Here is a 16,339-nt window from a genome sequence, read left to right on the forward strand (position 1 = left end):
GGGGGACATCACCGGCGTGGACAGAGGACTCCCTCACATGGACACTCCCACTTGGGGCAGCACTTGTCTCCGTTGACCAGCACGGCGAAGCCCAGCAGGCCGCAGTTGGGGCGGCCCAGGGCGAAGGGGCAGCTCTGGGATTTGTTGAACAGGACCAGCTGGTTGTTGACGCAGATGTACTTCGTGCACTCATCGACGATCACCGCGTACGGCGGCTGGACGGGAAACAACAGGAAGTGACTTTGTTTTAAAGTCCCAAAATGATGCGGCGTAAAAAGCTGAGTTTTTGGTTAAAAATGCCACAAACATGGTGTGAAAGTAGAAGGTTTATGTCACTCGTAGCTCTCCACCTGTGGGACAACACCATATGCTTTTCAATACTTGTACTTCTGTGTCACATGAATCAAAGTATCTCCTTCTCGAAAGGAGGAGAAACACAAGGAATTTCAAAATAAAAGCACCAACTGCCGCTGCTTTTATTTTGAAATTCTTCTGGTGCACATACAAATATAGTGTCCATTGTATGAAATTTGTGACTGGGTGAGGAACCTACTGTGCACGTCCTCGTGGGCGGCGTCACCTCTGCCGTGTGTCTGGTGGTTTCCAAAGTGTGGAGCGACGCCATTGCCGGAGGCGTCGTCGCACCCGGACTGGTGCGGTGGACCCGGTCCTGCTCGGTAGTCTGGGCCGAGGTGGCTGCTGGGGGCGATGTCGTGGCGGGAACAGAGGGCTTCTGGGTAGAGATCAGGTGAGTGTCGGGCGGAGACGGCGCCGGTCGCGATGAGGATTGCGGCGCGCCGCTCTCTCTGGTCGTTGCGGTGTCCTCAGGTGCGGCTGACCCTCTGGTGGTCGTGGGGGGGGCGGTTGATTCCGCGACTGTCGTGAGAGTGGGAACAGGCGCCGGGACGCTTACGGCGGCGAGGCCGGGCGGTACCGCCGCGGTTGTGGTTGTGGCGACCGACCCGACGGATGCCGTGGTTGTTGATCCAGGACTTGACAGGCCGGTCGGTGGGCCGAGGGTAGTCGAGCTGGTCGTTGGTGCCGGGGGTCTTGTTACTATGGTAACCCTTTCGGTGACCGGCCTGACGGTCGACCTCTCAGTCGACGTGGTTGTGGGGGTAACTCCTGTTGTCACGGCAACCCTGGGCGTCGATCCGATGTCAGTCGTCGGTGCAACGGTGGTGGTCATTTTAGCGGGCGTAGATCTTTCAGCGGACGCCAAACGAGTGGTGACGACGTCCTGGACGGTGGTCGGCCTTGGAACTGCGGAGGAGGTAGTAGTCGAGTGCGGCGGAGACCCAGATGGAGGCGGTGGGGTCGTAGCTGTTGTCGTAACCTCCGCTCTGCCCGTCGCCGGCTGCGTCGTCTCTGTAACCGGCTGCACGGCGACGGGTCTGAGCGTCGTGGTGACGACGCCCGGTGGAGCTCTTGTAGAGCTGGTGGTGAGAAGTGTCTCAGGAACACCAGGCGCAGGCGGCGGCGAGGGAGTAGCCAGGTCAATCCTGCTCGTCGTGGTCGCAATTTCTGCGGTTGAGATTTCAGGAAGCGTTGTAGTTGTCGTGGTCGTGGTGACTGCGGCGGGAGCCGAAGTCACGGAGGTGACGAACGCCGTTGATGTGACGGGAAGGAGAGGCGCTTCGGTAGCTTTCGTGGAAGTGACTTCAAGGACGACGGTTTTGGAGGTGACCTCTGGGAGCGTCTTCCCGGTGTAGACCGAGGCGGAGGAGGTGTCCAAGTGCCACGGCTGGGAGGTACGAACGGTCGACGCAGGTTGGGTGGAGCTCTCTGCTGTCGGTAGACGTGGCACAGCGGTGGATTCCGTAGGAGGCATTGGCGGTACAGTTGGTTTAGTGGTAACAGGAAGGCCTGGGGACGCGGTGGACATCTGTGGAGTTCTGGAAGTTGTGGTCGGAGTGGTTTTCTCCGCCGTTGGGGCGCCGGTAGACCAGGAGGTTCTATCTGCATAACTCACGGTGGTGGACGCGGGAGAAGATGGGACGTCGGTAATCTTCAGAGGTGGAGGTGCAGCCGTTGTTGTGGAGGCTCCCGGTATTTCAGACACAGTGGATTCAAGTTTGGCCACTTTCCGTGTGGTGGTTCTCCAGTCGGTTGCAGCGGAGGAAGGAGCGGACGGGGCGGGTGAAGTCGGTGCAACGTGGATTGGGGATGTCGTTGTCTCAAGAACAGCTGTTGTAGAAGGCCTCGGTTCAGTGGGAGTGGTGTGCACGATCTTCTCTGTGGCAGCAGGAGTTGTTGTCGTTTCTGGGCCTGTGTAAAGTGTCGTCTTACTGGTGGAGAAAGGTGCAAGTGGTCTGACTGATTCCGTGGTTTTAGCGGAAGCGCCTGTGGGTAAAGATGTACTTCCTGTTTGGACAGGAGGGGAGATCGGGAGAGGCGAGGAGGTCGGTAAGCCTGGAGGAATGGGTGTAGTAGTTGTTGTTGTTGGTGGTGTTACCGGCTTTGTGCTGGTGTGAGTTACCACGGTGGTACTGGGAACAGGAGTCCGGTCTGTAACCGGAGTGGTCTCTGAGCCCGGAGCGGTGACAACCGGAGCGACTGCTGCCGGATGCGTCGTGGTCTCTGTGGTCGGGTGCGCGACAACGGGAGGAGGGGTACCGATGGAGGCGGGCCCATGGACGGAGCTTGCGGTCGGTGTCTGCAGGGTTGCGGCAGCAGAGGTGGAGGAGAGCGGCTGCAGGAGCTCGGTGGGCTTGATGGAGGTGACCCAGAAGAGCGCCGTGACGGCGGCAGGAGCGCCGCTCGTTCTGGACGTGATGGCGCCGGCGGTGGAGCTCGCGGCGGCGGGCGGAGCTTCAGTCGCTCTGACGGGAGACAGCGACTCCTCCACCTCCGGCCTGACAGCAGGGGGCGCTGTCGGAGGAGACGGGGGTCCTGATGTCCTGGAAGGTTCAGCGGCCGGATGGGTCAGCTCTTCAGGGGCCGGCGGTGCTCCAGACGAGGTGCTGACGACGGGACTCGTGGTGGTGGTTTTACTGGCGGGAAGGGTGGAGGATCCGGTGGTGGGGGTGGTCTGGAGGAGGCTGGTGGAGGCAGCGGTGCTTGTGGTGGTTGCAGAAGTCACAGAAGCAGAGGACGGTGTGACAGGCTCCACAGCCACGGGGCCCTTAATGCCTGAAGCCAGACCACAAAGAGGCGGTTAGAAGCTTCCTCTGGGTCTCAATTCATGGGGGTTGGTATATTTGGGGTTTTGAGGTCATAAAAACGACATGATAGTCTATGTTTGCTGACTCAACTCTGTTTTCTGCATGTATCGTATTGTTTCATCTGAAACTAGAAACAAGTTTAAAGGTAATGGGCTCAGATTAAAGTTCTTGGCATGTGAAGAGAAAGCTGCGCTTTAGAGCTGAAAGCATCACTGGACATATTTAACAGGTGTTCACCGCAGCAATGTATCTGATCACTCGTTTTGCCGTCCTGCTTCTTTGAAGGTGGCGCTCGTCTGCCTGATTTCATGTGAACGCAGCACGAGTCCATCAAAGTCAAAGGAGCAGGCGGCAACTTTTTAGCAACGAGCTGAGCTAATATCTCAGCTAACAATCCCCCTGAACACGTGAACGACAGCTGGAGGACCATGAGGGATGTACTTATTTATTGTTTGCTGTCCTGGCTCCTCAGTGGTGGAACGAGCTCCCCACTGACATCAGGACAGCAGGAAGTCTCTACATCTTCCGCCTGAGACTGAAAACACATCTTTTCCGACTATATCTGGATTAAAACACAGATTTGCACTTCAGTGGCACTGGGATGGCACTTATTGTGGTGCTTTTGTGGTTCGACTGAGTTGAGGAAGTGTTGCTTCCTGTGTTCTTGTTGTTCTTGGTTTATACTCTAGGTTGAAATGCACTTATTGGAAGTCGCTTTGGATAAAAGCGTCTGCTAAATAACATGTAATGTCATGTAATGTAATGTAATTACGTTTATTTATGGCTGATAAACGAGATTAGTGAAAAGTTGGTACGATTAATTAATTAATAATTACAATGGAACACTTTCAAAGTGTTGCTACATGGAAAACATCACAATTTGATTTGATTGATTCATGAATCAGTTTTAACTCACAGTCTTCAGTGAAGACGCAGCGGCGAGTGACCTCGTCCAGGACCATGTGGGGGGGGCACACAGGAAGGCAGCCCTCCACTCTGTGGAGACACAGCGCACAATGAACGTCGTGTACCTGTCCCTTTAAGGCCAAAAACACAGTTTTACTGGAGCGTCGTTTCAGTTCAGAAGCGTAAATAAACTATAAAAAGGAGCTTGTGTTATATCTGAATCAGACTGTTGTGCTACATGTCCTCTATGAAGCTTCTGCATCAGACATCCAGCTACGGTCTCTCTCCAGCGGAGACCACCAGCCGCTTGATTGAGAAGGTCAAAGGTCAACGGTCAAAGGTCTCACTGTGGGATGGCGACGCAGGCTTCGGCGGACGGGTCGCTGCAGGTCCTGAAGCAGGGGACGACGCAGGAATCGTACCTCCACTGACACCGAGGACCCGGCAGGGCGTCCGCGCTGGGGCCTGATGGGAAAAGGAAACCACACACAGTGAGACAGTCCTTCTGCTTATGATAATAATCACTTCTAAACGTGGACCGTCGAGACATGAACTGCTCAGGAAGCCTCATTTAAGGTCTAAAGTATCGTCATTCTCTCGAAATAAATGTGTATTTTTCAATAATGTAATTGAGTTACTATTAAACTGTGATTCAAAACTTGTTTATCAGTTTTCAGATCCTCAGAGAGAAGTCAAGGAAACGGGCAAAAGGAGACGCATGCGCTTCGGAGACGTGATTTTGAAGCGACACTATTTTAGAGTATTTTAGTTTTAGATTGGTGTGATGCGTTCGCTGCCCGTCGGTGGTCTCGGCGCCGCTGACCTGTGAGCCTGAACAGCGTGGCCTTGCGGAAGCTGTCGGCGTGCCGGTACTTGAGCAGGTGCAGGCGGAGCGGCGTGGCGTGCAGGAAGAAGCCCGGCTTGGCGTGGGACTCCAGCGCGTCGTAGCCGGAGCTCCAGGTGTTCCTGTGCAGGACGAAGGTGGCGCCGTCCCAGAATGCATCGCTCTCCTCCCACTTGGCCAGCCGCACCTGGCCGCCGGGGCTCGCGGACAGGAAGTAGTTCGGTCTGTCGGCCGCCTCGAAGGAAACCCGCGATGTGTCTGTGGAGAGAATAAATGTTACACATTAGCCTCACACATTATCTACACACATTAGCCTCACACATTAGCTACACACATTATCTACACACATTAGCTACACACATTGGCTACACACACATTGGCTAAACATACATCAGTAACAAAGACGCTTCTGTTGCTTACGGTAACGCTGAAGGAGTGTACGATCTATGAAGTCTCTCAACAACCGACAACTTTTCTTCAACCTAACTAACTATTTAACGATCTTTTCTTAAACCTAACGAAGTATTTAATGATCTTTTCTTAAACTTAAATAAATATTTAACGATCTTTTCTTCAACCTGAATAAATATTTAACAATCTTTTCCTAAACATAACAAAGTATTTAACGATCTTTTCTTCAACCTGAATAAATATTTAACAATCTTTTCCTAAACCTAACAAAGTATTTAACGATCTTTTCTTCAACCTAACTTAGTATTTAATGATCTTTTCTTAAACCTAACTAAGCATAAATAAATAAAAAGTTCAACCCAGAAGAAATAAAAGCTCAGAGTCGGTTCAACCGAATCGAGCTGCGTGAATAATCATGACCCTGGACTCTGGAGAGGAGGCCTCACCGTGCGGGCGGGCTCTGCTGAGGCCCGGCGTCACCATGAACTGCATCAGGACTCCGGCGCCGGCGGCGCTGAAGTTTCCGCGCTGCAGGAACACGGAGCCGCTGGCGCCGCTGGCCGCCAACAGCGCGGTGCGGTCCCTGAAGGGGGCCAGCCTGAAGGGACCTTTACCCAGAACTGCAGACGGGAGGAAGAAGGTCACGGAGGTTCTGGTCCACGTTCTGTACAGTTTACGGAACCTTTGGACTCAGTTTGGGTTTCTATGGGATGTATTATTGTAGAGACGGAGCTTTACGGGGCGCTGGAGGGAAGGGGGGCAGTTCAATTGAAGGGACTCGGGTGCTCGGAAACACTACCGCTTCTGGCCACAGGGGTCGCCAGAATCAACACAAAATGAAAAGTTCCCTGTCGTAACTTTAAATTAAATTAATTGTATATAATATATATATTTAATATATGTATATATATATATAATATACAATTAATTTAATGTATATATATATTATATATACAGCATCAACCAACATTAAACAACAACCTATTGATTGTCTGACGTTATGTGTGTGTGTGTGTGTGTGTGTGTGTGCGTGTGTGTGAGAGATTGTTGCACGTACCTTTGTTGTAGTATTCACAATCATACGCTGCAGAGAGTAGCACAGAGACAGTTAATAACAATAATAATAACAGTTATATATGTATAAAAAGCACCTCTTAATTAAGAAACAACAGTTTTTAACGAGGCCAATTATATGAATAATAATCTAGTATTTAAAGAGCAGTTTAAGTCATGAATATCATCAGGATAATGTTCAATATGGTCACTTGACTCACGGCACAGGGACGGGGAGCGCCAGTCGACCGGCACGCCGTGGTGGCAGCAGCGCTGGCCGTACGCCGCCACGCTGGTGCAGAAGCACTCGCAGTCGCCGCCCTGGCTGCAGGCGCAGGTATCGGCCAGGCAGTTCATGTAGAACCAGGTGACGTCCACCTGAGCAGCGGGGGAGACACGGGGGTCAGGAGGTCATCCGGAACAAAGGAAATGGAGCTAATATGTGAAAACAACTATAACTACATGAATACTTACAAACAAAAATGATTTATATTATTAATAATAAACATATTAGTTATATATATGTATATTTATTCTATTAGTATATTTGATATTTTTCATTTATTTAGTTAGAGATTTATCGAAAATAAAATATGAAGAGTACAGATTATTTCAAATTAATAGATGACAAAAGAAATATTCTTCAAAAATATATTAATTAATTCATATATGTTTCAATAAAACAGTTTATAAATAGTTTGTCGAGAATTTGGAGAATTTATAGAATATTTACCAAATATTTTTACAAATATTAATACATTGATATTTATCTATGTATATAGATCAATATAAGCATCTCTGTAGATAAATACAATATGTATATATTTTATGATGTACTATATTTCTTTAAATATAAATTTGGTTTAATATTGATTTTAATTTGATATCCATCAAGCGTGATCTTTGTTTGTTACTGTAAAACATCTTCATAGGCTTGGATTAATAATCTTCACAGTTCATATTAGTTCTGAAGTCAGATATTTTACCTGTAAAAACACAGTTTTAAGAAGTAGCAGCTGTAGTACTAGTACTCACCACCGGGTGGCAGGCCTGGAAGACCTCGCTGAGCAGGACCCCACACTGACGCTTTGCAAAGGGCTCCCTGAGCGGACTGAGGCTGCAGGGGTGTCTGATGTCTGGGCTGTTCACACACTGAGCACACACACACACACACACACACACACACACAGTTGGGGTTGATTACAACTTCTTGCAAGAGGTTAAGTAGTAACGCCTGAAAAGCAGCGGTGGTGGAAGAAGTATTTCAATCAGTTTTTTTACTTACTAAAAGTACTAATACTACTAAAAGTACTATTACTGCAGTGTAAAAATATAGCTCTACTAGGGAAAGTAAAACCACAATATTGGAGATCTGGACAAGAAAGTAGAGTCAAAAGTTCAATATTTCCCTTTGAGACGTAGAAGTATGAAACTGCATAAAATATGAATACAAGGTGGTACAAATACCTTGAACGTGTACTTATGGCCAGTATTCTGATCTCGACTGAGCTTTGTTTTGTGGTCGAGGAAGTTCGGCAGCCGTCGCCGCTAACGCGAACGACGGCCGAACACAGACGCGACCGTCTCCTCGTTCCTCAGCCGATCGATAACTGAAGCCTCACCTCCGCCGCCGTCCAGCTGTTCCCGAACTCCTGCGGCGTCGCGGCGTCCACGTTGTCCGGCGTCCGCATCTCGTTCACCGTCTTGGCGTCGAAGTTCCCGCACAAGCCGCTGAGCTTGCCCTGAACACACCACCAGGGGGCAGGGCCTCACAGTCACGCACAGCCTCAACCAGGCGGGAAGTGAATGACTTTAAGTGGATCAGCTTTTCGTTGCAGCCCCTCGGGGGTCTCAGCCAACTGAAGGTTGGGGTTCGGGGTCTCAGCCGGGGTCTCACCTGCCAGCGCGGCCCGACCTGCACGTGCACGGTGGTCTTGCGGTCCCAGAGGACGGTGACGTCGTCGTCGGGGAAATGAACCACCGTGAAGTATCCGGCCGGCCAGATGAACATCCGCTGCTTCCTGTCCAGCACGCTGGCCGGACTCTGACCGACCGAGAGAAAACCTTCAGTCGACCCGTAGACTGAGATCTTTGATTTCATTCATAATATTTAGATATGAGGAGGAAGAGTCCCTCACCGGCGTCCCGGAGTCTTCGTCGAAGGCGACGAAGGTCCCGCCGACGGTGATGAGCAGAGACTTCCTGCAGGTCACGCCGCTGTGGAAGCAGTCCACGTTCTCGGTGGCGACGCTGAGCAGCTCCTCGCCGCCGCTCTGTGGAGGAGAGGAGGCGCCACGCCGCCACGCATCAGAATACATGACGACGACTCATCTTTAATTTAGTATTTTTCTACATTTATCGGCCTTAAGTCATGGCTGCTCAGACCCTCATGTGGGCGGAGAACTAAAAAGGTGACTGTGCTTTAGCCTTTAGGACCCCTCAGCTTTTGGAACACCCTTGCCTGAGCAGATGAGGCTCGCGGGATCAGTAATCTCTTTTAAATAACTTAATGTGATGTCTTGAAGTTTATCTTTTTTATCTATTTTATCTATATTTATTGTATCTTTTGTATTTTTTGTATTCTATTTATTTAAATTCATATTATTTGTTGTATTTACTACATTTATTGTATTTACTACATTCATTTTATATATTATATTTATTGTATTTACTACATCTATTGTATTTACTACATTTATTATATTTATTTTATATTCATTCATTTAATCCATTAATTGTATTAATTTTATATATTATATTTATTGTATTTACTCCATTTATTATATTTATTTATCTTATATTTAAATGTATTTCTAAATATGTGTGTATCTTTTGGTTTCATTGCTTCATCTTCATCTCTCTACATCGTTGACCTCGTTGACCTCGTTGACTTCCTGTTTCCTCTCTTGTGCCCGTCGACCTTGATGATGTCACGACACGGTTGCATAATAAAGTCTCTCTCACCTTCACCAGGTAAACTCGACACGCTCCCACGTAGTCGAACGTCAGCCCGTCAAACGTCCGGTAGTGCCGGTCCCCGTAGGCCGTGCACATGGACGGGCACGCACGGAACTCGCACTGGAACGCCCCCTGGTGGCAAACGCTGGAAAGACAGCAGATTTTCTCAGCATCAACTGGTTCCCTCTTCTTCATCCACTGGTTCCCTCTTCCTCATCAACTGGTTCCCTCTTCCTCATCATCAACTGGTTCCCTCTTCCTCATATCGGGTGGCCACGGGGCCGAAAAGGATTTTTCCCATAGATGTAAATTGGGGAAAGAGACATCTGTAATTCAACTTCCCAGTGTGGACACTTGATTGGCTGTTTATTTAAAACACGAGGTTCTGCAGAAGCAGCATTTGATTTCATACGTGTCTGAGTGTTTATAATAAATGAACGTACCACTGGTGGCAGGGGGAGGAGACTCTGTCTCCGGGGTAATACTCCTTTCCTTTCCACAGGCAGGGGCAGGAAGCGGGTTCAAAGCACTCGTCTCCGTGCTTCAGCGAGCTGCAGGGAAACAAAACTTGTTAGAAGATCAAACAAATTCAAAAAAGATTGAGTGTTGACCCGGTTGTAGTTTGTTCACGTCCGTCTTAGTAACATTAAAGTTTACTAAACATACTAAAGCGTTACAATCTGTTTGTACCTCTGTATGATTATAGGTACAAGCAAAGATACATGTGCATAGTGCTCTGTAACATCAATCATAACACATGAAATGTTCTGAATCTATATGTTTTGTTTGTCATGTGTTTGTTGGGCTCCAACTGACAATAAATGACCCTGAATCCCTGAAAGTCACCAACAGCCCTCAATAAGCCAGTTGGTGAGAACGAGTCCAACACCAACAATCTCCAGTTGTGTGAACCCCAATAATCCCAAACAATGTCCGAGTTCATATGAGAAAACGGTAAAAGGACGTCTTGTAATTGAACCGAACCCAAGACGACCATCGACAGCCAGTCGGAGTACGAGTGTGTCGACTGAAGTCCTCAATGGAGCCAACGAAGACGCCTCGGAAATCGTTTTCTACACAACACAAGCGCCACGATGAGGGCCGACCTCTGAGGCCGAGCCAACGTCGGCCGGCTTCCAGAGCGGCGCGATGTCAGCAAACGAGACGGGGGCAGAGTTTCAGAGCCTCTGGCGACCCGCGGATGAAAAGCGGTAACACTCGTTAGCTACATGAGAAAACCAGACAATTAGGATTCTCAGAGATAGAGAGAGAGAAACGCTCTTTGTCCCGGACGCCTCCGTTTGCTCTTCACTCCGCGGGGCGAAGGCCGATAAGCATCTTGAAATATTCAGGGTTGAGCTACATCCTCTGGCGACGGGCCGCGGACAATGGAGCGCCATGCTGAGCGGTCCTCGGGTTCATCCGAGTAGAGTTACAGATAGAAGCGTGTTAACAGCTTCTTTTGTGCGACCGCCAAGCCGCCGTGTCGATTACTCCGATCAAAGATGCTGCGATCGCTCGTTCTGCCCGAACCTGCGTGCACATCATGAATACGTCCTCGCGAACACGTTTGCGGTTCTTGTTCCAACGGACGATGTTAAACAGCGGCGGTGGAAGGCGAGTGATGCATCCATTCCAGTCCTGAACCTTGGGGAACACATGTCATGCTCGTCAGCTCTGACGTCTAATTAGCTACAGACACAACGTATTGTCGGTTTCTCGATTTACATCCATAGTTTAGGTTTGCCTGAAAGTTCCTCACACATTTCATTTTTAAATACTAGTTACTGCATTATGGCATTATAAATAACTAAATATATATATAATATTAACCTTGATATCCCCCCTAAAAATGTTCTTAGAGTCAACGGTTGAGTCATGTGACCTTCATCTCACCTCACAGTCGTTTGTGTACGTCGTCATCGTCTTCGTTCATAACACCTCCCAACCTCTCCGGGGAAGATCGACAGTACTAATGTAACCAGAACCAGGTTCTGGTGTGCTGGTGGTCCTGTGCTACACCTGAAGGTCCAGGTTCATAGGAGTTCTGCGGGGCTAATGGTCTCCATTCTGGTCATAAACAAAGTGTGCCATTGTGAATGACAACACAATGAGTTCTTCTGTCTGCAGCGCGGCTAATTATTTCCCATCAGAGGTTTTTAAGTCGTGCTGCAGATGTTTCCCCGCGTGCTTCACGATAACCATCTCAGGACCTCGATGTGACCGAGGGAACAGCTGCCTGAGAAATGAAATACTTCATCGTGATTCAAGACACGCTGATAACAACCTTTACGTTCCTGCCACGTCTACGTCCAGGAAGTCAGTGGTGGAGTAGTGAAACCTCTTGCGTGATTTGATTGGCTGCTCAGGGCAAAGTGTGACATTGGCGATCGGTGAATATTTAATATTTAAGAAAGAGCTCATGGCCAGAGGAAAACAAGGTTTCTAAGATAACGGCTATTTTTTTATACAACTTCCCGCTTCAGGCCAATGAAACGAGAGCGTCGGAGCGAATGAGGAAGAGACACATCCCGACATCAGACACAAGACTCAGCTCCATCTTCACAACGCTGACGATGACAGCCAGAACTAAAACCTTCTCAACGTCGACTCTCGGCCTGAACCAGTTGTTGACACCGATGAACACGTCAACGCGGCCGTCGGGTCGCTTTGAGGCGTTGAGGCGGAACCGCCAGCGACCGGGTTCCAGGAGGTAAACACTCGTGAGACCCCGTTATATGTTATATGTTATTGATATGTAATGATATGTTATATGTTATTGATATGTTATGATATGTTATGATATGTTATGATATGTTATTGATATGTTATGATATGTTATGATATGTTATGATATGTTATGATATGTTATTATATGTTATGATATGTTATTATATATGTTATTGATATGTTATTTATTCGATTATTTGCACTGTCTTGTTTGTTTGTTAATTTAATATTATTATTGTATATATTGTACATTTTGCTTATTATTCTACTCAATTTTTTGTATATTGTGCTTTAAAAAATGTTTTATATCTATTTTCTTTACATTTCAATGCTGCTGAAGCAAGAACATGTCCCCATGTGGGATTAATAAAGTGTCTAAATAATCTATTTGACGACAAACCGATTGTTCACCTTCAGACTTTCACACTTACAGTTATAGATCATTTTGAACTTTGGACACCGCGTTCCTGTTTCATAAACCTTTTGATTTAATCCCTGATTATTGGAGCGAATGTAATCTGACGTGATTTAAAACAAATGTGCACATTGAGTCTTTAAATGTGTGTTTAGCAGCGTGTGGCTCGACGGTCTGATCCTTTGAATGTGGCGATGTGAATCACACTTTAACCGCTGGAGTATTATGGGATGCTTCTTCTTCTCTGTGGAGACAGAGAGCCTCTGTTGTCGTCGGTCCATGAGCTCTGATGCTGTGAAGAGGACTCTCCGTGGATGTCACAGAGTGAAACCACTTAACCCTCATTCAGCGCGACAGCCAGGAGGCTTACGGGGATCCGGTGACGGTAATCTGGTCCACGATGCCGGTCCAACTCCTCGGCTCGCTGGAGGCCGGAGTCTCCTCCGAGTGTCAAAGACTCGTCAACGAGGATCGACACGAGCGCAACGACTAACCCACTGACTCCAAACTCAACCTCTCATCCTATTTAATTCAGTGCATTACCGCCATAATTTCAACAATGTACAATTTCTAATAATAATAAATTAATTAGAATTTTTGTTTCTTTATTATTTAATTAAATTAATGTATATGTTTGTGTTATTTAAAATGATTTACTTTCTTATTACTTACTTTTTTAATTATTTTAAATGGTAGATTGTTGAAAGTATGGCGGTAATACACTCAATTAAATGACTCTTTGAATTCTTTTAATTTTAGTTCCCTACAATTTTAAATAAATTCATATAAATTTAAATATGTTATTATTAATTACTTTACACAACCTACTGATTTAATTATCATTTGAAATTGTACATTGTTGAAAGTATGGCGGTAATACACTAAATTAAATGACTCTTTGAATTCTTTTAATTTTAGTTTCTTAAAATTGTAATTAAATTCATATATATTTTAAATTTAAATTTAAATGTGTTATTTAAAAAAAACTTAAAAGAATGAAATGAGACGCTCCCTCACCCAGGGGGGCAGGCACATCCGGTGACGCAGGGCTCGTGGGACGAGCAGGTGAGGTTGAGCAGGAAGGATTCGCAGGTATGCTCGCAGGCCACGCCCCTCCCCGACAGGAAGCCATCGCCGCCCTCGGAGCAGTTCTGGTAGAGCTGACCGGCCGGACACAGCGTGTCTGAAGAGGAGGAGAAGACGCTTTTAGGAAGTCTCCATTGAGGTCGGGACATCTTTTTTCAAGAGAGTGGAGACGCACGGATAATTCACATGTTCACGATTTTAAGAAAAGCATCTACCGCCTTTTAAAAATAAATAATGTAACTTTATGTTTATATTTTTGGAGCTTGTCCCAATTTAATGCCAAAAAAATTATATTTATATATAGATGCAATATTCCAACAGGTAAAAGGAACGATAAAAAACAGGAACTGTCCCTTTAAGGAGGTTCATTCCACCTTTAAAAAGAATATACAACAGTGTCAGAGAGATGCGTCTCCGCCGTATGAAGCACGTGTTGTATGAGTGTGACGTGAGGAGAGCATCTGACTCTCAATGTCAGCCGAAGACTTCATGAAGTGACTCACCGCCGTCTGAGGTTTGAGACGTCAGTTTACCGTTCAGGCAAAGTCTGGAAGGAAGGAAGAAGATGAAGAAGATGAAGACACACGAGGAAGGTTAATACAGAAAAAATAAACACATTAAATACAAAAACATCTTTTATGGATCGATTCACTTCTTGTTTTATTCTTACAGCTCTCCATCATTTCTTTAGAGATGTTTTTTCATCTTTTTGCACATTTTTATATATATATAAATTTAATCGTAATCACAAAGATGGAGAAAACTGTTCCACAGTCTTAAATGAGTACAATAAAGTTAACTATCTTATTTTCTAACATGAGTAAGTTTGAAGAAATAAATCTCACATTGTATTTGAACCGGACTTTAAGCTTTACGGCCCTTTTATTTTAATTTGCATGTATATAAAACCTTTTATTTAAAAAGCTTTGCAACTGTCGCGAAATGTTGCATTAATGCCACTAAGAATACGTTTGACTTATTCCCCATTTCGGTGTCGTTTAGGCCTCATTGTAGCTCCTGATCCACGAGGAGGGACCGTCTCATCAGATGTAGGTAGACGGAGGGGGAGGAGCTTACTGAACACCTGCCGAGGTCATGATCACGTCTCCCGGTTCGTAATCAGCTCCGAGGAAACTGCAGGGACACTCGCTCCTGTGGAGGAAAACACACCGGCAGGTAAAACAAGAGATTCCTGATGCAACTTGTTGACGTGAAGCAGAAGTCCAGTCGGTAACGACAAGGAAACGAGAATATGGAGAAGCGACGTTAAGCAGCGCAGAGTGCGGGAGCGACGCCTAGGCCACGCCCCCTCGGTCACGTCAGGGTCACCTTTCTGTCGCCGGAGGGGCACTAAAGCAACGAGCGCGTTAGCTAAGGTGCAGACAGTTGGCTAGATAGCCGGCTGGCTAACGCCACCGTGCTGTCGCGCTACACTGGCGACAGGAAGAATGAGGGAAGACCGGCGGGGAAGAGGGCTTTGTGTGGCCTGAAGCAGGGCATTAGACGTAAGCAGATATGGGCGGCGGACCAGAAGCTTCAGGAGGTCCAATCCGTCTCTAAGATGTCCACTCCACAACAAACCGTCAACAGATTAAATAAAACTGCTGGGATAATTCATCTCTCGGTACATCTCTCTGCGTGGCGTGAACGCTGCTAATCGGAGGGTTTTGTCTCTGGACCCGCGGGCCGGCGCCACACATCGGCCTCTGTGCTGCGCTCTCTCTGGTTATCAGATATCTGGGGCATGAAAGGGGGGTTTCACGGGGAATTCCTCCATCGTAACTCTATCGCGTAGTAAGTAAGGCACCGCGCCCCGCTAGGATGTGAAGGAAAAAACTGGGACATTTAAGAGGAATTAAGCCGCATGTCCAGGGCAGGATAAAAGAGAGAGAAAAGAGAGAGAGCACAATTAGCGAGGCCCTCTGGCTCGGAGACGTCTGGAGAGGCCGGGCCGTCACGCTTGAAGGCCGACCCCAAACTTTAGAGCAGATCTAAATATCACTTTGGGAGGATTTGTGTTCTGTAAAACAAGCTGCGAGGAGAGCAGGAAGAGACGCCGGCGGAGCACGGAGCCGAGACACGGCCAAGCAAAAGGAAGATTTAGTGTCAGTGAAAGGGACTCGCCCCCCCCCCCCTCCCCCCCCTCACCTGTGCACGCAGGTGTGAGTCCGGTGGTTGTAGAAGGTCTCCGGCGGGCACACGCAGCCCTCCTCGCACTCCTCCCCGCAGTGCGGCGGGACGGAGAGGGCGGAGCAACGGCGGCGGCAGGACGACACGCAGGTGCCGTAGCGCATGGTGGCGGGGCAGGTGACGGCTGCGGGGAGACACGGCGTGAGGTTCTGGTACCGAAGGCGTTCGGCTCCAACGCCGCGGCGTCGCCACGGTTACGCCCGGAGACACGAGAACACACAGGCGCTGGCGTCTGGTGCTTCTCGACGCGACGTCTCTTTGTTTTGTCTTTCATTCTCAAACTTCAACAGACGATGACTCCAGTAACGTCTACTTACTGGGATGATCTACGGCATCATTTTAAGACCATGTTGTTTTGTCAAATTTACAAAGCGTTCAACAAAGTGTTAAAGTGTTAAAAAAAGTGTTAACAAAGTGTTTAATAAATTGTTCAACGTGTTCAAGAAAGTGTTTAGTAAACTGTTGAACAAAGTGTTAAAGTGTTAAACAAAGTTTTTAACAAAGTGTGAACAAAGTGTTTAGTAAATTGTTTAACAAAGTGTTTTAACAAAATGTTAAAGTGTTAAACAAAGCGTTTGGTAA

General features: G+C 47.5%; 1 protein-coding gene across 1 annotated transcript in view; it reads right to left on the reverse strand.

Annotated features, from left to right (window-relative positions):
- otog (otogelin) overlaps window positions 1-16,339 on the reverse strand; it is a 50,578-nt gene that overhangs the window by 14,372 nt on the left and 19,867 nt on the right. Inside the window, exons 20-37 of the mRNA XM_056413698.1 lie at window positions 15,716-15,881; window positions 14,652-14,719; window positions 13,499-13,664; window positions 9,780-9,887; window positions 9,343-9,481; window positions 8,517-8,651; window positions 8,276-8,422; window positions 8,001-8,120; window positions 7,414-7,530; window positions 6,600-6,756; window positions 6,383-6,409; window positions 5,772-5,945; window positions 4,894-5,172; window positions 4,418-4,535; window positions 4,081-4,160; window positions 2,617-3,132; window positions 554-1,788; window positions 38-215 (exon numbers count right to left, since the gene is read on the reverse strand). Of these exons, the coding sequence (XP_056269673.1) occupies window positions 38-215; window positions 554-1,788; window positions 2,617-3,132; window positions 4,081-4,160; window positions 4,418-4,535; window positions 4,894-5,172; window positions 5,772-5,945; window positions 6,383-6,409; window positions 6,600-6,756; window positions 7,414-7,530; window positions 8,001-8,120; window positions 8,276-8,422; window positions 8,517-8,651; window positions 9,343-9,481; window positions 9,780-9,887; window positions 13,499-13,664; window positions 14,652-14,719; window positions 15,716-15,881 (3,930 nt within the window). The remainder of the gene's footprint in view (window positions 1-37; window positions 216-553; window positions 1,789-2,616; window positions 3,133-4,080; window positions 4,161-4,417; window positions 4,536-4,893; window positions 5,173-5,771; window positions 5,946-6,382; window positions 6,410-6,599; window positions 6,757-7,413; window positions 7,531-8,000; window positions 8,121-8,275; window positions 8,423-8,516; window positions 8,652-9,342; window positions 9,482-9,779; window positions 9,888-13,498; window positions 13,665-14,651; window positions 14,720-15,715; window positions 15,882-16,339) is intronic.

This window comes from Pseudoliparis swirei, chromosome 4 (assembly GCF_029220125.1).
Source record: "Pseudoliparis swirei isolate HS2019 ecotype Mariana Trench chromosome 4, NWPU_hadal_v1, whole genome shotgun sequence".
Taxonomy (NCBI): domain Eukaryota; kingdom Metazoa; phylum Chordata; class Actinopteri; order Perciformes; family Liparidae; genus Pseudoliparis; species Pseudoliparis swirei.